The sequence below is a fragment of the Peromyscus californicus genome, unplaced genomic scaffold (assembly GCF_007827085.1).
Source record: "Peromyscus californicus insignis strain IS unplaced genomic scaffold, ASM782708v3 Scaffold_19__1_contigs__length_69161282, whole genome shotgun sequence".
In the NCBI taxonomy this organism is placed as follows: Eukaryota; Metazoa; Chordata; class Mammalia; order Rodentia; family Cricetidae; genus Peromyscus; species Peromyscus californicus.
The window spans coordinates 7,729,131-7,756,858 of NW_026294491.1; the positions used below are offsets into that span (position 1 = coordinate 7,729,131).

Genomic DNA, 27,728 nt, shown 5'->3' on the forward strand with positions numbered 1-27,728 from the left:
CTCACATGACAAGCCCACTCTCTGAGTCCCTGGGCTCTGGGATCCTAGTGTATTTTGGAAGGACACACCTTGAACCCTAGTGTTTCTTGACATAAAGTGAGAGAGGTTTTATGGGGTGCAGCCCGTCATGAAGAGGTGGGGGCTGGAAAATGTCATGGGGGTGCACATCTGAGAAGCCACGCTGTTCATGATAAAAGAGGATGGCATCTCATCCCCAATGCCAGGCTCGGACTGAGGAGTTGAGCTGAGCTGGGCTGGACCATTAGCAAGGGCAGTTGTGTTCTTCTACAGCGACGATGATGGTGACAGAGAGGCTGAAGTACCTGCCATGTGTACACACACACACACACACACACACACACACACACACACACACACACACTTTAATGCTTTAAATGTTTGGTTATTCATCTTCATTACATTCCAAAAAAGCTGCCGTTGTCACCCCTGGCCCAGAGTACACGTTTGTTGGGTGATCGTGCCTGTCTGTGGGCCATTGGCCAAACTCAGGTTCACAGAGACTGATATCCAGGGGGTCTGCAGCAAGTGAGACCGAAAGCGGAGTGGCAATGGGGACACGGTCTCCAGGTCTGACTCCAGCTCTACATTCTTGATTGGGCTGTCACTTGAATCTAATATTACGCTTGAATCCAGCCCGGGTGGCTCCTGGCTTTAAACAGGAGGGTTCTTAGCGTGCAGGTTGACGTCCACAGCTTTGCATTTGTGTAAACAGAGGGATGTTTGGGGGATTTGAAATGGCAAAGGCCGTGGCTAGGATTGGTGGGCTGGTTCTAAGGCCCGTCCAACCGTAGAGAGCTCTGTCCATTTGCTGTTGCTGAGGGCGGCCTCACAGTGGTCTAACCCAGTGCTCCACTCCCCTCCACCCTCCATCCCCCCACCCCACCCGAGTGGCTTGCTAATGCATCTTCCATGGTCTCCTTTGTAGAAAATGGCCTCTCACTGCTGAGCTACCAGCTGTGCAGCTACCCGGTGACTCAACGTGTCCAGAGGCTGCAGGAGGTGCAGACCTCCCACACAGCCTACGTGCATTGTGGAGGATGGATCCCATGGAAGAAGTGCCCCAAGACCGTGTACCGGACCCAGTACCTGGCGGTGGAGGTCCCCGAGTCCAGGAATGTGACAAGCTGCTGTGAGGGCTTTGAGCAACTTGGCTTCTACTGCGTTCTGTGTGAGTCCAGGGGGATGGAGCAGGGTGGGGGTGGCAAGCTGCTTTTCCCTGGAGGGAGGAGTTGCTAGGACTGTGTGTGCAGGCCTGAGAGGTCTCCCTGAAATACTAGATCTTTCTAGAACATTGCTGTTTAGTCTTGATTGTACCCCAGGAGCTTCTAGAATACTTTTCACAGACCTATCCCCCTACCCCCACCTCCCGGTTTCTGATTCCAAGTAAAATAGAGGCGTCATCAGCCTTTTAACATGTGCTAGAGAGATACCACAGCTGGAGAGCCTCAGTGGCCCTCAGACCTGACTGTACAGTGAGGGCTTCTGGACGCTGGGCACCATGCAGCAGCCTCAGAACTGGTGGCGGAACTGATCTGAGCCTAGGATGAGCATCTGTAGCTTTTATAACTTGAGTGGCTCTAACACAGTGGCATTTGAGACCCAGTGTCCCAACCTCTCCAACAGTGGAGACTGCCCTCTCCTTCCAAGGCTGCTATGAAACCCCTATCTCAGCTGAAATCCTAATCTGAACCCCACTAGAGAGAGATGGAGGGGCTGGGCCTCCTGCCTCACTGCCCAGAGGCCCCTTTGTCCTCCACCTCCTGGTGCAGGTTTGTGGGATGTGCAGGTTGGTTACCCAGGTGATCCATATGGCTGCTCACATCACAGCTAGAGCTAGTCATGGCTTGGGGTACAGGGCCAAGCTCCTAACTTGGAGGGGGTGCACTAAGTACCTCTTCTAGCAAAGGGGTGTGGGTGTGGAGGTGGTGCTTTCTTGTTCTGAGTCAGTATCAGATTGGAATGGGCTTCTGTGCAGTCAGAAGGTCCTGTCTCTCACTCAAAATAGACAGGATATTTTTGGGGGGTGTCCAGTGTCCTGGAGTGTCAACTGAGGCCACCCTGAGATGTGAGAGCTGCTGCTCCAGTGTGCAAGAAGTATAAATTTGGGTACTCCAAAGGGAATCTCACATGACCTATTTTCTATGGCCCAGGGCTGGGTCACTAACAGATTAAGGCTATGTGTGGACCCTCCCAACCAGGGGGACCCCCCTCCACTCCTCCATGGATCAGGGTTTGCATGCATGCTGCAGAGTGCAAACTTGTGGAAGGCCATCTTGGCTCAATTTGCTGGACCCACCTGACTGTGCTCACCCTTCAACACCCCTCCAGTGTGACGTCATGAGGATGGAACGGCTGTCACTTCCCACTGCCCTATTCCAAAGGTCAGGCAAGGTGCTGGTGTGGGTGTAGTAGACCTGCTGATCAAGGGGTTAAAGGATGACCCATCTCCAGTGGGAACCGGTCAGGGCCAGCAGCCGTTCCATGTTCCCACTGTCTCCCTGCAGGGACCCTGAGAGGCCATCCTGCTAGGTGCTGGTCTGAGGCTGCCTGCCATGACACCCGCTCCTTCCCACATTCCCTGTTCCCACCCCCAGGCTCACGGGCACCAACTACACAGCTCTTGATGCTACTCCAGCTCCTAGGTTGGGTAGTGGCTTCCACTGGGTGCCATCGTGGACCTGAAAAGGCCTTAGACCCCTGACACTGTGTTTCAGAGAGTGGAGGCCCTGGCAGAGTCTTGCCGTGGAAGGCTGGCTCCGGCCCGATCCACCTCATTGACCAGTGCCAGTCACACTGTCTCCTAGCTGTGGGCATGTCTCGGGGTTATGAAGGGTCACCCAGCTGAAGGTCAGGGGAGGGGCAGTCAGGGGAGGCTGATCCTCAGCTTCTCCCTCCCCACCGCTGTGCCAGCCACAGCAGCCACCCACCACCTCACCCGCTACATTGATAGAGAAAGTGACGCTGGGGTCCCTCCCTACCGTTCCCCTGTGTCTCTCATCCCCTGCCCCTCACCAAACTGTTCCTGGGGGGGATATCTGTTGTGGAACTTGAGCTCCACTTTTAGGGTATTACTACCTTTAATTGGGGGAGATCATGGGCAGGTTGACCCCCAGTTAGAATCCTAGTTAGGGCCCCCAGGGTAGGAAGAGAGGCCCACTCTGGTGAAGCCCTTGCTCTGGGAGACAGCAGAGGCAGAGGACGATGTGGCAGGGACAGGGCAAGTGGGATGGTGGTTATGAAGTGGCCGGGGATGAAGGACAGTGGTCCTGTAGTCCCTAACAGTGTGTGGTCCCTTAGATCTTAGACAGCCCACTCCAATAGGGTGATGGGGGCTAGAGAGCAGCCTGAAGAAAGTGGAAGAGGGGAGGCATCAGCACTGACTATGGTCTCCTAACAGAGGTCTCCCTGGGTCACTGTGGACAGGGCTCCCCAGGTCCACTGGCAGGGACACAGTGTGGGAGACACCAGTGGCCTGGGAGGCAGTGCAACTGGGGTCAGATTGGAGCTCGGCCCTGGGCGGTGAGAGCCGGTCACATGGTAACTGGGGCGACTGTGTCCCGTCACCACGAAAACAGGAAGACGGGAATAGGACTTTTACATTGCACTGTATTTAGAGAGCCAGCGGTCTAGGGAGGAGAGTGGGGACAGCCCTGAGAGCCGCCTCCCTCTCATCCCTAGCCAGCAAGCTTTGTAGGGATGGGTGAAAGGCGAGCCAATCCTCCTGAGCAGCCTTGTCCCCTGGCCAGGTGGTCGGCCTGGTCCCTGAGATGCAGGTGTCCGTGCCTCCCTCCTTACTGGCCCTGGCATTCCTCCTTCATTCTGTGGACATTTGGGCTCAGACACTGTTTTCTTTTTTAAGTGACTTCAGAGGGTGGGGACAGCTCGGTGGCAGCAGAATGGGAGCCCAGCAAGTGCAAGGCCCAGGGTTTAGCCCTCAACAACAGGAAAAAAAAAAAAAAAAAAAAAAGACATACGTGTGTTGGGAGGGCGGGTCAGAGGACAACTTACAGAGGCCCCTTCTCTCCTTCCGCCATGTGGGTCCTCGGGATCAAATGCAGGCTGGTGTTGTGCCTCAAATGCCTTAACCCACTGAGCCATCTGGCCAGCTCACCAGGCAATTCTTTGTAACACGGAGTCAAGTTAGCGTCTGCCAGGATCAACCTTGAATGTCTCCAAGAACATCTCGATTAGGGACGAGGTAGGGGCTAACTCAGAACAAACGAGCCATTAACATCATGATGTGCTAGGTTATTAATAGCATGCAAACTCTTTCTACAACATCCAATTAAAAAAAAAAAAAGTGCTCAGTCTTCCCTCCTGTCCCCCATCAAGGACATTTTCCCGTTCACCCGGTACAGCCTGCTATAGGGGAGTCTGAAACTTGAGGCTAGCGGTCCCAGTGAGGATAGCAGGGGAGGCATTTCAGGACACAGAGGACATCAGTGGTCATGGGGACAGAGGCTCCTCTGTCACTCTCAGAAGCACGCAGGGTTCTCTCCCCTCTTAGAGACCTCCATTCAGGAGAAACCAGGTTCTGTGGCTTCGTTGCAGGAAAGGATTCCAGGATGAGCCAGTATCACAGTGTCAGCAAAAGGTTATGGATCGTCTTGCCCCTAAGTAAGCGCGGTTTATTTTATTCTTTGAGACGTCTGTAGGAAAAGACGTGTTATCTGGTTGGGCAGTTTGTGCTTCATCAGTGGGGCCTGAGGGCTCTTGTCTATCAGCAGAAAAGACAAAAATCGACCCTGCAAGGAAGGTCTTCTCCCTTCCCAGTCACCATAGCTTCTGTCTTTTTATCCTTTCTCTTCCGACACTGGGTTCTCCTTGGGGAGGTCCCTGCTGGTGTCAAGGCTTGGTGTAGGATATACCCCATGGCCACTACTCTAGTGTGCCCCTGTCTTTGAGAGCTGAGCACCTAAGCGGCGTCTCCAGCTGTGCATTCAGGGACCTCCCCTTGGTGGCTTGACACTGCCTGCAGGACCACATGGACACCACAGGTGTGGGCAGACACCTTTCCCCATGATGCTGATTTGAGGTGAATTTCATAATTGCTCATTCACAGACACTTCACTCCAGCTTATGGTTTTAGCCCAGTAATTGATAGTCTCAACAGCCATGGCCCAGGTGTGTATACAACAAGGCTGGATCAGAGCTGGGTCACAGGTGTCCAGGAGGACAGACACAGGACCAAAGACACACTCACCTTCACCCAAGTATGGGCAGCATTGACCTCTCGGCTGGTGCCCGAGCCTCGGCACCTCACCCCCAGCCAGCTGTGTGACCCCAGACATTGCCCTTCTTCCTCCCTCCACTCAGTAAGCAGCCATCCCCAAACAGGGACGGGCACACCTGCTGTGACTTCCAATGTCACCACCTCTTTCCAACTCCCAGAATCTCGTACTTGGAATGCAATGCTAAGCCATATGTTCATTTATTAAAAGTTTAAAAATAGAGTTATAAACGTGAACTCGCCAGGCACACAGTTTAGAAGCAAAGGAAAGAATGGAGGGCAGTCACCGCAAAGCCTGTCACCCAAAGGTCGCCTCTGGTGACACATCCCACCACTCATACTCTAGGGTCAACGTTGCACAAGAGGCTGGTCACCCTGCTGGAACTTTCTGTTGCATTTTTCATCACTTAGCCATTCCCCCGAATGCTTTCCATGTCAATAATATTACTCTAGCCTTGATTTGGTGGCCTCAGGGCATTATCACATGTGGATGTGTAAGTGCCTATCAAGAAGTCTTGCCACTCACCTTTCACTGTTTCTAATTTTTAGTTATCAACAATGCTGCTTGTGATGGATGTTACACAGAACCATTACTCAAAGTCAGAGTTGGATCCAGCCTTAGCACATTCCAGGAGGTAGAGCTGTGTGTAGCAGCTCTGGTTCTGTAGGGCCCCTCTCTACCTGCCAACAATGTGGCAAACTTACACTCATTGTATAAAGCCAGGACCTGCTGGACCAGGACATCCCCAACCTCCCACCTCCATGCAGATGCCCAGGGGCCCCTGGTGCTGACCAGTCTGAGGAGCAGAGGGAGGAGGTCCAAGAAGGACTATGCCCACCAGCCAGGGATTCCTTAGCCCTGGGCAGTCTTGGAGGCTGTGGTCCCAGTGGGAATCTCTGGGGCCGCCTGGCTGAACTGAGACTCAATGGGTTGCCAGGGGCTGAGCAGTGCTATTTTGTTGTTTGCCTTGAGCTGAGAAAGGAGAGATTTTTGACTTTCTACCAAGTTGACTGGCTATTCCTTTAGGACTAGTTACCAGCCCCAAGCGGGAAGGGGAATTCCCAGCGGCAGTCAGATTGAGATGAAAACTTGGGTTCCAGAACATAGCTGTTGTTCGGCAACCATTATTAGAGCGTGTCTTTTTCTGTGTGTGTGTGTGTGTGTGTGTGTGTGTGTGTGTGTGTGTGTGTGTAGTCAGAGAACAACCTTAGTTGTCATCCTTGGGTACCATCCACCTTTTGTTGAGCCAGGGTCTCTCACTGCCTGGAGCTCTCTCCAATCCAGCCGTGCTGACTAGCCAGTGAGCCCTAGGGACCCAGCTGTCTGTGACTTCCCAGTGCTGGGATGACAAGTGTGCCCCTGGATCCTGGGACTTGTGTGGCGAGTGTGTTCCCCATCTCTCCAGTCTGGAGCCAGTTTTTAATGGGGTCGCCTATATTTTCTCCTTTATTTCAGGACATCTTTTTAGTTTAGAGTTGTCTTAGATCTACAGAAAACGTGCCTAGATCCTGCAGATCGGCTTCCTCCTCCACTGTCAGCCTCTGACCTCACTCACTAGGACGTGCTTTATAGCCCAGGAGCCTGGAGGATGGCTGATGTCAAACCTTGTGCTGTATTTGGCCTTTGCCTGCCTTCTGTTGCCTTTCTGTTGTCTCAGGACACCTTATCCCCCAACATCCTCCTGTCTGCTTATTCCGAGGCCCTTGCTGTTCACAACGTCAGATGAGCAAATGTCCAGCTCTTCCCACGCAGACTGCACAGGCACCCCTCATTCCTTCCTTGGCCTCCAGCTCCTCAGAACTTGACCCAGCTCAATCCCTTCCCTGGGACCTGGACACATTGTATAGCCACCTAGATGCCGAGGAAGTGAAGATCAAACCCATAGTTTGGAAATGACAGAGTTATTAATCATGACCTTTAGCCAACATGCATCTAACATCAAGACTCAAGGCTCCGGATTCCCGAGCAGGGCCTGTGCCACCACTTTGTGTGCTGTTTGCTCTGGCGAAGCCGCTGTCCTTGGGACTTGTTCCCAACAGAAGTGAGGCCACAGTTCTCTTCATTAGCTACAGAAAGTGCCATAGACCTGGGAGACCCAAGAGGATTATCTCGGAGACTGTAGTGTCTCCAGGCTGCCTTTCTACACCTCCAGGGTCCCGCTAATCTCACGGGGTGTTGTCTTAGTTACTTTCTATTGCTGGGATCAGACACCATGACCAAGGAAACTAATAAAAGGAAGCCTTTACTTGGGGCTTACTGTTTCAAATGGTTAGCATCTATGACCATCCTGACTATCGTGACGGGGAGCATGGCAGTAGGCAGGGGGACAGGACAGCAAAGGGAAAGGGGCAAATGCTGAGGCCATGGCATTGACTCCAGCTGGGAAGCCAGTTTTTGAGACTCCAGAAGCCCCAGTGTACAGAGTAGCCTGAGGAGCACAAGAACAGGAAGAACGGAACTGGTCCAAGTGTCTGAAGGCTTGGAGGCACCAATAGTGTCACCACAAAGGCAAGCCTCCAGGCCGGTCCCAGAGGAAGAGGCTCTGTCATGTCCCTTCCGTCTCCACTCCACCAGCTCCCTGTGGTCCTTGGCCAGCAGGCCTTACCTCAGAGCTGAGAACTGCCGGGCTGCTAGGAGCTTTCCTTGACCCTGGTGCAATCCTTTCCAAAGGGCGACTTTCTCTGAGCCCACCCGGCCCCACCCCACACTTGAGGCTCTGGCCCTGCTTGCCTTCTGGGGGTTTGCTAGCGTGTTTCCTTTGGAATTCGTTTCCTAAAAGTGGGACGTAGTAGCCATGGCTAGGGCCCAGGCACAGAACAGCTTGTCTGCCTTCTAGCAAGTTCTCAGTAAACACGAGCGTGTGTGTGTGTGTGTGTGTGTGTGTGTGTGTGTGTGTGTGTGTGTGAGAGAGAGAGAGAGAGAGAGAGAGAGAGAGAGAGAGAGAGAGAGAGAGGAGAGAATGTGTGTGTGGGTGTTTGAGTGTGAGTGTGGTGTGCGTTTGTGTGCATGCATGCATGCTGTGTGTGCATGTATCTGTTAGGATCAGAAGCAGCACTGGTCCTGGAAGAACGTGGAGGCCTCTGCAACTAGACTGCTTAGGCTTGAAGGAAGGAACCCTTGGGACCTCCCCTGAACCCACCTTGATAGGAAAGAAGGACAACGGTGTCAGAACCAGTGTCAGTAAGCCTCCTACAAGGCCAACCAGGGGGGCTCTGCCCCTTTGGAGAGACCCCTGACCAGGACTCGTGGAACCTCTGAAACTGAATGTAGAACCAGCAACTGATGTGCTCAGCCCTCTCAGTTATCCAGGCTGCTGCCTTTCTATGTTTCTGTTGTTGCTTCTTAAAAAAAGATTTATTTATTTTGCTTTTGAGTCTGTGTGAGTATGCCTATGGAACCGTGTGGAATGCCTATGGAACCCAGTAGAGAGGGTCAGACCCCCCCGGAGCTGGAGTTACAGGTGACTGTGAGCCACCATGTGGGTGCTAGGAACTAACTGAACCTTGGTCCTCTGCAAAAACAGCAAGGACTCTGAACCGCTGAACTACCTCTCCAGCCCCAGCTGCTGCATTGAGATAGGGTCTCGTGTACACCAGTGTGGCTTCCAACTTGCTATATAGCTGAGGGTGACTTTGAACTTCTGATTCCCCTGACCACTGGGATTCCAGGCAGGTGCCACCAGGCCCTGTTTTTACAGGTGCTGAGCCCAGGTCTCCCTGTTGGCAAAGCACTCTGCCAGTTGAGCCGGCTTTTATTGCTAATATGGTTCACTTGTCTCATTCCACCAGCCCTGAACCGATCCAGGGAGTTTGCGTCAAGACCTGGGGTCTGCCCAACAGCAGAGCCAGAGTCACCCAGCCTACCATGCAGCTTGGACACTGACTGCTCTGGACTTCAGAAGTGCTGCTCCTGGTCAGGGACCCGCCGCTGTGTGACCCCTGTACCCACAGGTAGGGCTACATTGAGGAGGGTCTCAGGAAGAAGATGTAGGGGTCTTAGCAGCCACAGTTCCCTGGGGGGGGTCTGAAGCTGGGAGTAGAGAGGGCGTGTGTGGGGGGGTCTGCTGTCCCCATGGCTGGTCCCTAGGGCCTCCGGAGAGTTAAATGCGTGGGAAGGCAGCCATGGTGGGCAGAGCCATGGTCCTTTGTCAGGCAGGGCAAGGTTTAGCAACTGCAAGCAGGCTTGTTGGAGCTGTGTCCCCTGAAGAAACGCAGGCCTGGTTGTTCTGCACACACCTCACAGCCCAGAGCAGCTGCTGGTGGTCTGGCACGTGTGTCCACTCTTCAGGAAAGTTCTCTCTACGCAGGAGCTCTACTATGGGCAAAGCTGGATCAATGCTCACAACGAAAGAAATACAGAAATCAAATCTATACATGCACATATACCACATATAGCATATTGTCCTATTAGCATATAGTCATAAAATTAGCACATATAATATCAAGGATTACTATATTATAATTCTTCTATATGTCAATTATACTCCTGAACTACATACAGCTAGCCCTCCATATCCAAGGGTTCTGTATCCACATTATTTAACACATTTGAAAAATGTTTTGTTGCCAAAGTGTCCTATACAAGTAGACCTCAGGTAGGCACATTGGTACTGGACCTATAAGGACATTAAAAAAAAAAATCACCGTTCCCTAAACAATCCATATACAAGGACTGATAGGTGTTTACAGCGCACGCAGCACTATAAGCCATCTAAAGATGATTACAGTGTCTGGGAGGGAGTTTGCTTACATGAAAACACATATTCATTTTAAGTATTTTTTAAATTTTATTCATTTAATTTTTTTTATGTGTATGAGTGGTTTGCCTGCATGTATGGTACCCACAAAGGCCAGAAGAGGGCGTTGGATCCCCCGGTATCAGAGTTACAGATGGTTGTGAGCAGCCGTGTGGGTGCTGGAAATCAAACCCGGGTCCTCCAGAAGAGCAGCCAGAGCTCTTATCCACTTGGCCGTTTCTCTAACCAGACTTGTTCAGTTACACAGGGGACTTGAACATCTGTAGGCACTGGTGACCCCTGGAGATCTTGGAACCCATGTGCACCACTGCTGAGGGTAACTGAATAGACTATATACGAGCGTTTCATGTACTGCATGTGACAGCAGATGTCTAGTATGTAGTCATATATGACACTCTAATGTCAGGTGCTTACACTATTCATCTAGACAGCAGGGAATATCTAATATAAACAATGTTACATGGAATGTTACATACTATTTGCTATCAGTATGAGGAAACAATGGTGGACTGGCCTGATTTTATATTACATTGTATCAAAGGCTGCAGGCAGAACTGGATCCCAAAGGTCTCTCTCCTAGGGAGGGTCTTTGACTCTTCACAGGTGGGAGCCAGTGGTCTTTGCAGCAACAGGAAAGAGGAGTAAGGGCAGGAACCCCCAAGTCCCTGCAGGCATTTTGTGCAGAAAGGTAGTCTCCTGCCTCCCAGGCCTGCTGGCCACCCATGGCCTCTTGTGGCCCTGCCCTGTCCCGAGGATCATAACTCACTGGTATCTGGCCTCCAGGTGCAGAGAGGACCCTGGTGAGCTGGTACAATGTGACTGTGCTGGTGAAGATGGGCTTTGAGGACCTGCAACGGGAGGACCCTGGCTTCCGGAACCACACGCGCCTGCTCTACTCTTTGGTGAGTGTGACCGTTTACAAAAGTCACGTTTCTCCCTGGGTAGATAGGATGGGGTGACATCCCAGTGTCCTGAGTGACTGACACTGAACCAAACTTCAGTTCTTAACTAGAGTAAATCAGCCTCACCGGTAACCCCAACCCACAGGGCACATAGACAGGAAGATCAGGAGTTCAAGGACATCCACAAACACCAACCTCGTAGCAAGTTTAAGGTCAGCCCAGGCTGCCTGAGGCCCTGTCTCACAACAACAACAACAACAACAAACCAGAGAGGCACACAGTGGAGTGGTTGATCAGGGTGTGATTTCGTGAGTTCCACCAAGTGTATCTGAAGCCACACCTGGTGCTGGGATGGGGAAGCCGCCTTCTTCTTGAGATGGTCAGTTGAGAAGATGAAAAGGGTGTCCTTGTCAGTATGGCCTTGGCCCCTCAGCCCCCAAACCCTGACGTCCTCGTTCTCACTTTGTGGAATCCTGGGCTGTTCTGTTTAGGCCAGGAGCATTCCCCAGTGTGACAACTAACCAGTACCTACTGTCCCCAGGGGTCAAAGCCACCCTGCTAGAGACCCCTGCATTGCAGCCATGCCTACAGACATGTCACAGCTATTTCCGGTCAGGATATCTCTCTATGACACACTGTCCAAGACTTGGGGATACTAGGACGGTAGGGCATTCTGTCCCCCTGCTGGATCCTTAAACATCTTCCTGCTCTTACAGCCAACTGTAGACAGGAGCCTGTGCCCAGGAGGGGCCCAGTGGGCTTTGCCACTCTGCTGCTGGCACACACCCAGTGTAATGAGCCCAGCAAAGGGTGACAGTTTCCATTCCGCACCTCTAGGCCGCACTGATAATGTCCCATGGGTGCAAAAATGAGAGAGAGCCCTCCTTAGTCACGACAGCTACCAGCCAGGCAGCCTGGAACAGGCGGGACATGCTTACCTTGCCCTAGCCACTGGGAGGTGACACTGCCCTAGGAGTCTTCTGCAGCCTCGCCTCTGCCCAGAAGCTCCCTGATGCCCTCTGTGGGAGGGATCCTTGTTTGTTCTTGGTTCATTAAGGGGCTGCCCAACCGGCCACTAGGAACACAGTTCTGCAGCCAGGCCACCAGGGTACAAACCCCAGCCTGGCACCTGCTGTGTGACCTTGGAGAAATGACTTCACCTCTCTGTGCTGCAGATAGCCATCCATTAAATGCAGATAATCATAATTCTGTGTGAGATGGCAGCTGGGATCGAAACAGTATCTGTGACCGGATGCCCTGGCTGAGCAACTCAAGGAAGGAAGGTCTCTTTGGGTTCACAGTTTGAGGGTGCAATCCATGGCGTAGTACCATGCACATTCAGGGTGGGTCTTCCCACCTCTAGCTAGCCTAACTAAGAAACTCGCTCACAGACACACTCCGAGGACTTGACTCTTGGGTGACTGGATCCTATCAGGTTCACAGAATTAACAGTCACAGCCTGTAAGGCGTTTGTTTGCGGCACTCCCAGACACGCTGGGTCCTGAGACAGTGTCACTGGCATCCATTATTTCTCTAGCCCTGCAGTTGCCTCCCTCCCTCCCGAGGGAGCCAGCTTGCCCAGGCAGGCTCCCGGCTGCAGCAGGTGCTGGCTCCTGGGCTCCCCGACTAAGGGGTTCCTGTGGGGGTGGGTGGGTCTTGGCTTGCCTCCTGAGTGAGTTGTGCTCCGTCTCCTGGGAAGGGCTCCGGGTCTGGGCTCCCACAGAGGCAGGTCTGTTTACAAACCTGCTTTGGAGACACCGGTCAGAGTGTGCGGTGCCAACTTGCCTGGCTTCCCTGGGGTTGAGATGCTGAGATACAGGCCAGATGGCAAGAATCCAACGAGATAAGCAAAAGAATGGTCAGTCTAAAAGAGAAAATAATCAGACACGACAACAGGAGGTCCCCGCTTCGAGCGGCCGCTCCTTAACTCCAGATTCCCCTGCCTCTGTCATTAAGTGTAGGAGGCCAGGTTCCTGCAGGGGGAGGGGACTCAGGTCCTGAGGCCACAGCTTTGCAGGCAACCTGGGGCTGCCCCGGCAAAGAGTCACTACCAGTAGATGGCTTCAGAGAAAGAATTCTCTATGGCTCCATGAGCTGGAAAGTCTGTATCAGGGTATCAGCAGTGTTCCTTCTAGAGGCCAAGAGCCCCCAAAGGCCCAAAGCCCTTCCTCTTGGCTTGTGTGGCCATCTGTCCCCCAGGCCTCTTCACACTGTCCTTTGTCTGAGTGTGTCCATCTGTGTGTCCACATTTCTCCTTCTGATTGACCGCCATGGGGTCTCACTGTGTTGCTCAGGCTGCTCTCAGGCTCCTAGGTTCTAGTGAGCTTGCTCACCTCTCAAGCGGCTAATGTACAGGCACATGCCACTGCATCCGGCTCAGGTTTCCCCCTTTCGATAGAGGCAACATCAAGATCCACCCTCAGCTTAGCCAGTCACACCCATGTCCAGCCGAGGCCACGTCTGGGGCTGGAGGTCAGGGCTTCACATCTGAGTTTGGGTGGGGCTGGATCTGCCAGCAGCAGTGGGGTGCAGAAGCTGAGGCCACTCTGGTTTTCTTGTGAAGGTCACAGATGTGAAAGACATTGCAGTAACCCTCCCCCCTCCTGCACACCCCCCCCCCACTCTTCTTCATTTCCTTTTAACAATCTCGTGTAGCCCCAGGCTAGCCTTAAACTCATTAGGTAGCCAAGGATGACCTTGAACTTGATTGTCCTGGCTCCACCTTTTGTGTGCTAGAATTACAGGTGAATGCCACTACGCCCAGTTTATGTGGTGCTGGGGGTCACACCTATGTTTCCTGCATGGTAGGCAAACACTCTGCCTGAGTCACCACCCCCAGCCCTATAACAGTTCTTTACTGTTTGGTAGACAGGTGCATACCATTTGTTTCAGTTTCTCGTATCTCTGTCTCCTTCCCCTACACAGGGTGCCCTTCTAACACTGATCCTCTGGTTCTACTTCCCAGGTCACCAGCGCCTTGCAGCCTCTGAACCCAGCTGTACACTACCTGAACTCAGCTGGTGGCAAGGACACAGTCACCACGGTGTCATGGCTGCTGCTGGGCCTTCCACGGCTCTTGACGGTGGGCAACGTCTCAGGCCATGTTGGATGACATGGTGAATCGAGTCTACGAAGTGATCAGCATCCAGGTGCAAGGTGGGCCCTGCCCTGTGGGGGCACTGCCAAGCTGACTCTGCCACCTGGTCCTAAGCACACTGTTAAAGCAGGTTGAGCTCAGATGTGGGAGATCACTGGTTCGGGTGTATTGTTCTGCAGAGCATGGGGATGGTTTGGCTCATCTTCTGCTCACTCTGGCCCAGACCAAGTTTAAACTCAAGTTCCCATGTGCAGATTTGGGGGATTTATTTTGCCCCATCAGCACCTGCCCCAGCATACGTGTGCACACATACACACACACACACACACACACACACACACACACACACACACAGACACACACACACACACGTACACACACACACACACATATATACACATACACACACACACACAATGTCTCCTCCACTCCCTTCCCTCCTCCCTAGCAAGCCCATCACCTGCCCATGGTACATTACACTGTAAACCACAGGTAACACATGGAAGACTCAAACCCTAAATATGGCCTTGTTTCAGAAAGAAATTAAAACACCTATGGCTTAAAAAAAAACTATGTCAGGGATTGGCAAAGGTTTTTGAAAACATTTGATGGTCTGTCTCAGCTCCTTAGGCCTGCTTCTGGCATGTAGCAGTTGCTGGTATATGAGCAAAGGGCTGGGGACTGATAACCTCCTCCTGGTGAGGCTGGGGACAGGTGCAGCTAGGTGCCTGGGTAACCTTGTCTCCGGTGTCAATCATGTTGGGGGTGGAGCCCATGACCAAAGCACTCATCTTGTTCTTTTGAAAATGTCCCTCAGTCACTGGTCACAGGCCCATTCCTGGAGACCAGGAAGCATCCTTCGCTAGAACCTGCTGCAGATGTGGGCTTTCACTGTGTGGTTCGGGGAGGTTCGCATTGACAAGGTTTGGTTCTAGATTGGAGGCTGCCATAACATGTGGTCATGGTACAATTGGTTATCCCGGTAAATCATGTGCATAGAGAGTAGGAAATGCATGAAGATGAATAACTAATAACCACACACGTATTTTCCCCCAGGAGAAGAGGTTGGTACTTTGTGAGTGACCATAAGCTTTCCTGCTTGTGCTTAAACACACTTAGCTATGAGATGGCCTAACTTTGCTCTCTTCATCTTGGGAAGCGTGGCTCTATGTGAGGCAGGTGTTCTGGGGCCTTGGGTGGGAAGATGATGGATCCAAGAGTGGGGACCAGGCCAACCGGAAATATTGGTGATGTTTCAGAATCCCTTTAACTCAGGAAACTTCTGATTCCCTTGGTTTACTCTTGGGCTTGTTGTGCCATGACTACTGGGACTCAGGTCAGCCCCAGAGCCATGTGCTTAGGCTGTAACCGCTGCCTGGGATCGGCAAGCTGCCAGTGAGCATGCTTCGACCTTGCCTGAATCTGCAAGAGGCTGCATCAGAGCATCATGGAGAAGGAGGAAGCAGCTGAGATGTTGTCTCCCCTGCCCCCCTTTTCCACAGATGTGAATGAGTGCTTGCACAGTGAGCTCCATGCCTGCTCTGAAGGAGAGCAGTGTCTGAACACGGAGGGCTCCTACCAATGCATCGCTACCCGGCAGCTGAACCACACAGACGAAGGTAATGCTGGAGTCCTCAGATGGCGTGAGAATGGCAAAGAGGCCATGTCTAGGGTAGATGGCCTACAGACTTCAGCTACTCCTGCTGGCTTCCTGTGAGGGCGTGAGGTCTAGGCTCCAAAGCCCAGAGCAGAGGAATGTCACAGGAGGCTGGAAGGCTGAAGAGAATTTGAGGTGTTGTGGGCAGATAAGACATACTTTATTCATTGGTGCTCAGGCCACTGGGCAGGAAGACAGGAGCAGACACTTAGGCACATGCTGGCATGTATAAGCCACATACAGGCAGAAGTAAGCACAGACACAGGCCAGGGCACAGGCCTCCAGGCAGACACTCACAGGCAGGCTGGCAAAGACACAAAGCCTCTGACCTTTAGGCTATATTTATGTAGAATCATGCAAAACCGGCGTTCTTCCAGGAATAGTTATATTCCACCACTGTTTACTTTTGTATATCTGTGTCAGTCATGTTGTGATGACTCATAACCCCTGCCCTAGATGTCCAGCAGTAGGCATCTGGGCCCGGAGATTCATCAGCGCCATGTTGTCTAAACATAAACTGGCTAGGACAGCCTCCTGTGCCCTCTGCTCCCAGGTGTAGAATGGCTGCTGGGTCCCTGCAGCCATGCCTGCTCTCCTGACAGGTCACTTTTGCATTCATTCTTGGATATGGCAGCTGTCTGGCTAACGCGTGGCTTACATTGGACGTGCCATGACCAGATCAGAACCCTGCTCTCAGATGCTCCCTGGAGAGGGGCCATGGGTGGCACATGCACAGGACAGTTACTAATTTCCTGTGATGCTGAAGAGAGAAAGAGACTCAAGGGATATTTATACCCAGCCCAAAGGGATGGGCTGAGTCTATCTCCGGCTTTGTATTGGTGACATAAAGATAGAGATGGAAGGGGAGGCTGGGAGGCTATGGGGGGGGGGGGTGTGCGCACACACACACGCACACACACACACACACACACACACACACACACAAGTATATGTAATCAACAACAGCACCCCCACTCCTACTCCGGCTTGGCCAGCCTGCCTCTCATCCCACCTCCCATAAACATCGAACCTTCATCATCTTACTTCATCATAGTCACACTAGAGTGTATCTCTAAGACATAAGAGATGCTAATATCCAAACTAACACACCCTGTTGTTGTCCCTTTGAGGCCAAGGTGGCTTCCTAATACCCAGGATCCAGTCTCCGAAATGTGATGTTCTCTTCATTATCATCTTTAAAGTCTGAGCTTACATTTCAGCTGCGTCCACAGCTCATCTCTGACAGCTCTGGGCCTCTTTAACTTACATCGTTTTCCCTCTTTCTCTGCTTCCGCCCCTTGTCATTGTGGGTATTCTGGCCTCTCCCCCCAGAATCTCAGGTGCATCCTGGTGCAGGGTAGGGACAAATTAGAGACCTAGACAGAGACGCCATGCCATCCTATGGGCTGGACTTTGTGACTATCTCCCTGGAGAGTCCATGGTATCCTGTGATGGGCACTCGGCTTTGAAGTAGGGATCCCCCTCTCATTGGCCCCAGACCCCATTAGTGCCTGGTTGGGGCACTTCAGAGAACGGTCCCAGTGTATATACACATAGATAAGAGTGGACCTCACAGCCAGGGTGAAGGCAGCTCTGACTGCCCCTTACGCAGGGTTCCCCTGCTGCCCCTTACACAATGGAGGCTCTGTGTCACTTCCTAATGATATTCAGGCTGGTTTATGGATACACCCAGCCTCTAACCTTTCTAGGTGGCATGTGCAGCGTTATCTCTTGGCCTCCTTGGGCCCCTGATGGTCACCTTCTCTTCTGGTGTTTTCTCCCCAGGTCTTTCAAATCCAGATAGAAAATTTTTATTTCAGGTGCATCCTGGTGTTGGGCAGGGAAAGATTATAGACCTAGATCGAGACCTCATATCACCCTCTCCCTGCTCAGTGGAAGAAACCCATGGAGTCTTGCGTGCACGTGCTCTGCTAAAACTGCCTCGTGTCCCTTCTTCCCCTGAAGGTGACAGGTCATGTCACCCACCTCTAGTGACAGACAGGTAGTGGAGCATGGCCCAGGGCTCACGAGTTATGGATATCTTGAGAAAATGCCAGACATAGCAAGGCCACATTGTACATCTCTGCAATATAAGGACCTTGAAGGTTCTGGTATTGAAAATGAAGACAGATAATTACCACATCCATTCTGCCTACAAAGCGCCCCTCTCCCTGGGGAGCACATGACCTTGAGGGTCTGCAGAATTTGCATGACTACCTTACACACCATCATTCCAAGGAGCTTGGTGTGTGTCCCCGTGTGCCAGAGATTCCCTGCTCTGTGGACTCCAGGCTAAGAATCCTGTCCCTGCAGTGGGAAGGCAGGCTATGACAGAGACACATTGACTCTGGTCAAAGGCTTTATAAGATGCTAGGCTCTCTCTGCAGTTAGTTATGCTGCCCGCTAAATTGGGTTACACTTTTAGACACAATAAGCCTCTAGGAACCTTTCAGATCAAGGGCTAAGAATAGATGGGGGACATGACCAGGGAAGACTGCCCATCCTTAGTCACACTTCTTGGAGAGTGGAATAGGCAGGCATGTGTGTGTGTGTGTGTGTGTGTGTGTGTGTGTGTGTGTGTGTGTGTGTGTCAGACTGGAGAGTCGAAGCCAATTTTGGCTGCATATTGCTACGAGGACCACGTGTATTTTAAATTTAGAAGCTAATACAAATGAGCAATCTGTTGGACCAGCTCAGCCACACAAGTTGCTGGAAAATACAGCACGAATTTCAGATGCATTCCTTGTGAAATTAGTCACCCAACTGATGGTCCGTGGGGCAGCTGGATTCTCCCACAACAGCCAAAAGAAATCTTGCATGATTCGCCCTTATATTCCAGGAATGCGTCCTGCTTTGAGGAAGGCCTGAGTCCTCCCATACTAACTTCAGGCTCAACTGGCACCTGCCAGCTTTTCAATCTGTCACCTAGATTTGTGGTCTGGTGGAACTGGGGTGCCAGCTGCAGAGTGAACGCAGCTGGCATGGAGTAAAAGGTCACGTTCCCTGAGGAAATGTGTGTGGCTTCAATTCGAGTCTGATTTCAATACTTGGAATCTTTGATTGAGTCTGTCAACAATGCTTCCCACTCCGCAAGGCTCAAGTTGTTGGATTTGGGACAAAAGGGGCAAGTCTGACAGAGAGATCTTATGAAGACTGGTGTCCCATTCTTTCTCCCCATCAGAGGGGGTGGGTCAGGGCTTCCTGGACAGAACAAGAGTCCAGGCCCACAGCCCTGGTGACACTGATGAACATCTCCAAAGGGACCACCAAGTTTTGGGGTTCTATCCTCAGCCACAGGAAGAGGAGAGCCACAGAGCAAGATCTTTGGCCTGGATTTCAGAAGATCAGGGTTTCTGTAGGACTTTGCTGTGTGAACAGTGATCTGCCACCTGAGATAAGACTCCAACAATAGACCAGAGAAATAGTTCCAGCTAAGCCTAGCATGGGTTTACCTACAGGAGCATGGATGGCTCCCGAACAGCCGCATCAGTGACAAGTGCCATTCCAGCATGGATGATGCCTCCCCACACCTGCTTAGATGTGATCTCCTGTTTCCTTAGCCTTCCACTCTCTAGCACCTGTTGAGACCACAGGCAGCTGGGAGCAGGATTGGAGGAGGACATGGCTGGAATCTCAGGGTCTAATGACCTTCCCTGTCCCTTCCTCCCATGAAGGCAAGTCATCAGGCCAGATCTTCAGAGTCTCTTTTGGGGGTTCACAGGTGCTCTCACGATGGTATTGTTGTCTGCTAAGTTGGAGGACAAAGGTCCCCACACCCTTAGATCATGGGAAGCATCAAGAGTCCAGTGTCATTTCCTAGGGCCATGTTAAGCCGCAGAGTGATCATGGGGGCGGCGGGGGGAGCATCCTGGTTGATGGAGGATGAAACCAAGTCCCTGGGGTAGAGAGGGTGAGATGGAAGAAATAGTTTTCACGTTAAAGCACCCCAGGGTGGTCCTACAGAGGCAGCTTGGCCTTAGAATGCTCCAGCTGTCCGTTTACTGCACACAACTCCCTCACAAGCTTCTTCACCCAGTGTGGGAAGGCTGCCTGGCAAGCTCACTGAAGTAACCCGAGGATGTATAACCACCCTGTAGCTGCTGTAACAAAGCACCACAGACAACATGGCTTAAATCACGGAAATGTGTCCTTTCACAGTCCAGAGGCCACAAGCTCAAAACAGGCATCACTGGGCCCAATGAAGGGAAGGCTGGGCGGAGGGTCCTCTGGAGCTCTGGGGGACAACTTGCTCCTTGCCTGTTCTACCTCTGATGGCGGCCAGCCCTCCCCAGCTTGTAGCTGCTTCTCTGGCCCTTGAAGTCAATGAATTCGGTCCTTTCTCCACTCCGTCCTCACGTGACCTCCTGTTCTTGTGGTAACTCAGCTGTCCCTCTGACCTTCTCCTATGAAGACACCTGTGGTTGCATTTAGGACCACCCTGGACTTAATCACACCTGCAAAGGCTCCTTTTCTGTGTAAGAGCTCTGGGACTCTGGACCTGGCGTCTCTCGAGGTTATCATGAATTCTCCTCCTGGTGATTGAATAGTTTAGGAGCAGAGCACGTGACCCCTGTCGCTGGTTATTAGACAGTTTTATTTTGCTTTGGCCTTCCTAGGCCTTGGTTTTGTCTCCCCTAAAGTGGGGCCATTGAAGGACGTCTTATCTGGGATTCAGGTGAGGATCCAGTGGGCTCAGAGGACTGGGTCACACAGCACTCAGAGGAAAGACACTGTAGCAGTCATGGATGGCTTGGATGGGAGATGGCATGCATGCCATCCATGGAGGCCCCTTATGAGCTTAGAGCATGGAGTGTCAATGCAGCCCTGTCCCCATGATTGCCACAATGCAGGCGGTGTTGATCTGGACACTTCCCTGTGCCTGCCAGGCACAGAGGTGGCTGTGAATTCATCGTTTCCTGAGTGTCTATGGCAATGTTGGGTTAATAAATCCCAAGCTGTGGGAAACTGCCATTGCTGTGGGTCAAGGGTGGTTGAATATGGACAACTGTGACTCCCTCAAGGAAATATATCAGAGAAGGAGGCACACGAACATCTCCACGTACCGCTGCCCTCAGGGGGTGTGCTTCTGGATCAGAAAGGATTTTCTTCCTGCCAACGTTGTTGGAGCAATTTCCACAGATGCCTGGAGGGTCTCATAGCAGTCAGAGTGCAGAGTTCGTAGCCCTTATCCCTGCAATCAAAGAAGGGCTGGACCTCAGAGAGTGAGGTGCCATGTGCACTGCCAACAGGCCACCCCTCGGCTGCTTCCTGACCTATTCTCCCTGCCTTCCTTTCAAGGTGTCTTGTTTTATGTAAATCCCACCCAATCAGAGACATGGTTAACCTAACACCCTTGTAAACAGCGGCCTGACAGGCGGGCTGTCTACTGGAGTGGTAGCAGGGAAATCAGAGAGGCTGTGTGCTGCTCGCTGGCTTCTGGACAGCCCCCAGCCCCCACTTTCCTATTGACTAGTGTGTTGCCACATTGCTGTCTTCTGTGGATGTGGACTCAGCAATGTTTGTCCTTGACAGTCTCTACTATAGGAACAGCACAGCCAAGGCTTTCAGCATAGTTTCTGAGAGGTGAGTGTCGCCATCCCTCCATCCCCCTCTCCTTCCTTCCCTCTCTCCTTCCTTCTTTCAAGAGCATCTGCTCCCAAGCACAGGCCAGTGAGCTGTGTGCAGGGACTAGAAGGCCAGAGTGGAACTCCACTTACTTCAGGGTCCCAGAGACTGGAGCTGGGGGTGAGAACCATAGCTAGACCTGGGCTGCAGCTGCCCCTTGGCTGGTACACGCTCTGCATTCTCTGCCACTGAGGAAAACATCATTGTCTTAGGTTTCTGTTGCCATGATAAATGTCATGACCAAAAGCAACTTGGGGAGGAAAGGGTTTATTTTAACTTACAGCTCATAGTCTATAAATGAAAGGAAGTTGGGACAGGAATTGAAGCAGAGTCCATGGAAGAACACTGCTTACTGGCTTGCTCCCCATGGCTCGCTCAGCCTGCTTTCTTACAGCACCCAGAACCACTTTGCCCAGGGGTGGCACCGCCCACAGTGAGCTGGGCCCTCCCACATCAATCGTTAATCAAGAGAATACCCATAAAGTCACCCACAGGACAGTCTGAGGGAGGTGTTTTCTCAGCTAAGGTCCCTCTTCCCAGATGACTCCAGCTTGGGACAAGCTGACAAAACCCAACCCAAACAATCATCACGTGAGCAACTGGGCACACATCTGTTCTTATAGCTGAGACGTCAAATCACACTCACTTCTGCATCCTAGACATGTCCCGAGGAAACAGACAGACTTGAGAGGTCGTCACTGGTCTGTGACATGGAGGCATGGAGCTTCGGCTTCTGGTAACTTAAGCCAGCCATCTTGAGGGGCTCTGAGAGAGCTCTTCATGAGGAAGCCCCTACACAGTGAACCAGCATGACCAAAGGTGGCTAATGCTGGCTGGAAGGAGCAGGCAGAGGGCTGTGTTGGAGAACTGCCACTGTGTGCTACACTTGGCTGTGGGAATCCTGGCAGTCAAGGAAGAGAGGGAGATGGGCTGACCGCTCTCCTGATCTTTACTGAAGGAAACAGTCATGTGCGTCGGAAAGACATAATTTTCATACCATTAAGAAGTAAATATCCTTTAAACACTTTTTTATATGCATGTGTGCAGATGTGTGTATGTTTATGTGTGTGCAGGGCACATATGTACTTGTGTACAAAGGACAGCCTCAGGTGTCATTCTGAGGTGCTATTCACCTGTCCCTCTCCCCCCACTTTGGACACGGTATCTCTCACTGAACCCAGTGCTCTTTCAAGCAGGCTGGACTCATGATCCACAGAGATCTGCCTGACCCTGCCTCCCTTGATGCTGGAATCATGAGCTGTGGAGGAAAGTCAGCCCGACTCCCAGACCAGTGACTGAGGGTCAGTAGGATGACATTCTTGTGCACATGCAGTTGGCATGGCCGTAGCCTGGGAATGCATGTTGAGGCTGTATTCACAGGCACAGCCTGGTCACAGCACAGTGCAATGGCCTTCACTAGAGACATCTTTCTGTCATGTGTCACAGTCCCCATAGACTGTTCTAACTCCTGTGTGTGGGTGCATGTGGAGGCCAGGCACTGGCATCACCTGACTTCCTCAGTCTCGCCCACCCTTGTTACTCACTTTAGTGTCTATATGCATGTGTGGTGTGTGCACATATGTGCTTATGTTTATACGTGTGTGCATGTGCACACACATGTGTGTGAATTCCCACATGGAGACCCAAGCTTGACTTTATGAGTCTCCCTCAATTGCTCTTCACTTTCCTTTGAGGCAGGGTCTCTCACTTGGGCCAGAGCTTGTCTGTAGATGTAACAGTCTTATTAAATAAGAAACACAGAGCCAAATGCAGAGTTAAAAGCCCAAGAGGTCAGAGCAGTAGCTAAGAGCTGATACTAAAAACCCTTTCTTACCCTTTGCTGCCGCTGCCGTCCTTCCCCTGAGAAAGAAGCCTACTTCCTGTGTGTCTGTCCTTTTATTGACTTTCTGTTCTGCCTTTGGTTGTAAACCCAACCTCAGGACCTCCTTGTCACTGCCTGTCTGTACAGACCTCCAGGTCTTCTATGGTTGGTATTGAGATTAATGGCATGTGTCCCCATGCTGGCTGTATCCTTGAACACACAGAGATCTGCCTGTCATGTGATCTGGATTAAAGGTGTGCACCACCACCATGCGGCTTCTGCTATGGCTTACTATTAGCTCTGACCCCCAGGCAACTTTATTTATTAACATACAAATAAAATCACATTTCAGTACAAATAAAACATCACCATACTTATTGATGTGATTAGTTTAGACTCACTAGCCAGCTTGCTCCAAGTGAGAGGTGGTGATCTCCTTTCCCCCTGTAAGTGCTGGAATTACAGGCAGCTACCATGACTACTGGGCATTTACATGAGTTCTGGGGATCTGGTCCTCACTCAGACTTTCGAGGGAATCACTTTATCTATGGAGCCATCTTCCTAGGCCTCCACCTTAGTTCTGTAACTAAGCAAGGTAATTATTGTAAGATGAGTGAGCCTTGTTCTGCACATTGATCTCCTTGCCGGGTAAGCAGGTGGGACTGGAGCCGGGATGCTTCCCACCTGAGGCCCCGGTGTGTTTCTCCCTAGACTGCCCTCCAATCCGAGACTTGGTGGCGCTTGATGTCACGAGTAGCAGTTTTCACGTGTCCTGGAGTCTGAATTCCACTCAGAACCACACTTTCCATGTCCAAGTGTACAAAGGCAGAGAAACACTCAGAAGCACCCGGACGAGGAGCCGGACTCTGGCTGTGCCTGGGCTGGAGGCCGGAGTACTGTACAGAGTGAGGACCAGCTACCAGGGGTGCGGGGCCAATGTCTCGGCCACACTGGTTGTCAAGACAGGTAAGGCACTCGTCGAAAGCCATGTTTCCTTGAGTGGGCCTTTCTGTCCCAGAGTTCTGGGGACCCAGCATGTCACAAGAGCCTTCCTGCATGCAGGGGGTGGGATGTGACTGCCCCCCCCCCCCCGTTGTATGTGGCCCACACTGGACTGAATGCTGCGTGGTGCTCACATGGGTCCCTTGCTTGTTGACTCACAGGCCCTGTGGAAACCTGTTAGTCTGATGTACATGGATGTTGTCAGATAGAGAGTGTGTCCACAGATGGGGTGCCACAGGCATTCAATCACACAAACCCCTTCAGGATGATCTAAATAGTCTTCCACCATCAGGGCTGGGCAGCCCAGTGGTATCTAGGTGAAGTGGGAACACATCCTATTTTCTGTGGCCCATAGCATCCACTCTACCAGTGCAAGTAGGGACAGATTCTCCCAAATTTACAGGACACATGCATATGCTTGGACCTCTGGCACCGGGTGGCAGCCAAAGTGGCCATCCAGTCCTTACAGGTAGCCCACGCGGCCCTGCCTGGACATGGTAATATACAGACCTCACCAGACTAGGCAAGGTAATAAGATGGCTCCCTTAGTTCTGAGGCTGTGGTGTGACGAGGAGGGGGCTCTGAGACCCTGAAGCCCTGGATTCTCTGTTCTGCCCCTCCCCTAGCATAGATGGTAGTTGCAGGCTGGGGTGGGGCTCATTGTTTCTACAGAGTCTGCTGCCCTTCTAACAGCGACTTAGGCTTGTCACAGGAGCGTGTGTAGAACAAACAGTGAGTGTGGATTTGGTTCCAGGTGTCCCCTGGGAGGAATGTCTCCCCCGGGATCAGAACCTCCCCGGAGCCTTGACATCATTTCAGTGGCCGTGACATGCACATGTGGTCTGTTGGGTTGACCCTGGTCTGTGGGCCCAGGCTCTCCATCCCTGGTGGAGCCAGGTTGGAGTTAGTCTGTGGGCTTGCTGTCAACAGTCAGGGAGCATGATGGGCTGTAGTGGAGCCCACCCCGATGCCTGCGCACACTGAGTTTACTCTCATAAAAGAGACATAGGTTCCCAGTCTCCATGTTGAGGCTTTTTTCAGCCTCTAGAGGAGAGGTGACCTCATGGCAGCGGACCAATCAGTTTGCCAGGTACAAAGAGGTGGGATTTTCAGGGCTGAAACCTAGTTCTAGCAAACTGGGACCAGCAGTCACTCTAATGTAGGGGGCCTGAGTAGTTATTGAACACGAGAACTTGGCCAGGCCAGGTACTCAGTACATTTCCCTACCCCAGGAAAGGTCAGCTGGAGGGGGCTTGGGACTCTCTATGTATGACCTGAAACCCAGCTCCTACAAGTATGGACCCTGTGTGGTGACTCAGGGTCCCTGTCCCAGCTGACAGAGTGCATCTGATACTGACCAAGTCCTTCACTCCAGTGCGGATGTCAGCATCGCCGTTTCTTATACCAGTTTCTCCAGTTTGACCATCCCGGCCTAGAATTGATGTCTCCATTTCTTTTGTGTACCGATTCATTAAGAGGCTTTTAGCAACACACGGACAGAAAAGGCCGTGACTGTTTCTGTGTGCATGGTGCTGGCAATTGGCCCAGGCTGTGTGCGCGCCAGGCAAGTATTCTACTGCCTAGGTGTACCTCAGCCCCAGCGTGTGACGTCCCCTCTCAGGGTTTGGGCTGATTTGTATCACTTCTGTCTTAGATGCCCGGGTTTTCCAAGTCACCATACGGATCATGGATCGTAACCTGACAGAGCAGATTCTCAACTGCAACAGCGAGGAATTCAGGAACTTTTCTCAACAGCTGTTTCTTGAGGTAGCAGGAGAGCAGACCATTGGCCTGCCCTCAGATGCTCAGAATAAGAATGCACCTATGTATGCACAAGCACGTGCATGCACACACACACATGCACATGCATGTACACACTTACACATACACATCAACAACCCGGTTCCTCCCTGTGGCTGAGCAAAGTCATATGTCTGGTAACAGCCCGAGGAGGGTCACATCCACCAACCACAGCCCCTCATGGGATAGCAATCCTCCTTCAAATATGTTCCTTGATCGTATGGCTGGACTTGCTGTGTAAGGCTCTGCCTTGGGGTGCTGTTATCCTGTGTGGCTTCATAGTAGTTTCCTGAGCGCAGGCTCTGCTACAGATCTTAGCCTCTGTGGGCCCCCGTGGCTGGCAGGAGACACTGACACCAAACCTGGGATCAGAGCTAGTATTTGCTATCTAACATAGGTTCTGGGCTCGGGGGAGAGCTGACTTCTGCAGCTGTCCAGGGTCCAGGATTTTACCCTTTTGGAAAATCATAGACTGGCTTGATAGAATATTACAGATGCTGGCAGAAGACACACGGTCCTGGGTCAGCGAGAGAGTGCCTGTCATGGCACAGCAGGGGTCCTGAGAGTCATATAAAGCTGGCTCCCCATCTCGCCCCTTCCCCAAGTGTACAGAATGATGCCCACGAAAAACCTGTGTGTTCACGAAGGGGGCGTGCCTAAGCAGAGCAACCCCTGCCTTAGGGAGCCCAGATCTTTCAGACCCTAAATTGTGTTCCAGAAGGGGAGGTTATGTTCATTCGCTCTTGGATGGTAGAAAGGACTGTCTTTTGTTCTGGAGAGAGCCACCATTCTGAGGTCCCCAGGCTCCTCTGCATACCAACCTTCCTGGAAAGAGTCCCGGACAAAGGGACGTGGGATCTTCTATTTGCAAGATAGCCAGACTGCTGGGGAGAGGGGTGCTCTTGATATCTGCCTCTAGGGATGCCAGCTATTTTTAGGTTTATTTTTGAAAGACAAGGTCTCATTCTGTATCCTAAGCTGGCTTAGAACTCACTCAAGGCGGCCCTTGAATTAGAGGTGGTCCTCCTGTCTAGTCCCTAGGAGCAGCTCTTGAAGGCTTATAGAGCGCTAGTTTTTTGTTTTGGGGCCTCCCCAAAAAGCTAATCCCATGGGATGATTGACAGGAAGGTGGGGGAGAGACTAGTGTCTCCCCAGTAAGGAAGGCACCGCCCCAAGGAATCATGGGTACTGTTCATTGGTAGCCCCTCCTTGTCAATCATTCAGTCCATCAATCAAGCTGACAGTCCCTGCATTTCACCCACATACACACATCCCCCTCACACTTACTTCCAGGGCAGTTGGGTGGCCTGTCCACATGTACCCGGGGTCTGGGTTGTAGTGGGTGCTGTGTGTTTCCCTTAGCTGTTCCAGGGAGAGCTGGGTGGGCCCCATGGCTGGGAAGGCGCATCTGCTAACCGTCTGCGCTCCCGTGTGTCTCCCGGGTAGGTGGAAAACTCCTTCCCCCCAGCCATTTTTGACATGTACAGACGAGGGAAGCTGAGGCTGCAGATCGTGTCCCTGCAGCCAGGGAGCCTGGTGGTGACACTTTTAGTCACCCTGCAAGATCCTGAGTTTCCAGTGGGGGTCTCCACGCTAAGGCCCTTACTCCAGCGGCTGGCTGTCAGCACCGTGTTCCGGGTTGACCAGCAGGGGACGCTAGTGCAAGGTACGACTTTTCCCAGCCGGGCAGCAGGGCACACCTCCAGCTCACAAGCAGCCCCAGCAGCAATTGTTTGAGCCAATCTTCCCTTTACCTGAAAGGCGAATAAAATAAAAGTGTGAATGGTGTCCTGGAATCCTCTATGAGAACCAAGG

At 52.0% G+C, this 27,728-nt stretch overlaps 1 protein-coding gene across 1 annotated transcript in view; it reads left to right on the top strand.

Annotated features, from left to right (window-relative positions):
• Window positions 1–890: 890 nt before the first annotated feature.
• Window positions 891–27,728, top strand: part of Umodl1 (uromodulin like 1) — a 53,061-nt gene continuing 26,223 nt past the window's right edge. Inside the window, 9 exon segments of the mRNA XM_052743863.1 lie at window positions 891–1,189; window positions 9,041–9,202; window positions 10,792–10,910; window positions 13,876–14,007; window positions 14,009–14,066; window positions 15,510–15,626; window positions 23,823–24,077; window positions 25,768–25,880; window positions 27,360–27,579. Of these exon segments, the coding sequence (XP_052599823.1) occupies window positions 931–1,189; window positions 9,041–9,202; window positions 10,792–10,910; window positions 13,876–14,007; window positions 14,009–14,066; window positions 15,510–15,626; window positions 23,823–24,077; window positions 25,768–25,880; window positions 27,360–27,579 (1,435 nt within the window). The 5' untranslated portion in view covers window positions 891–930.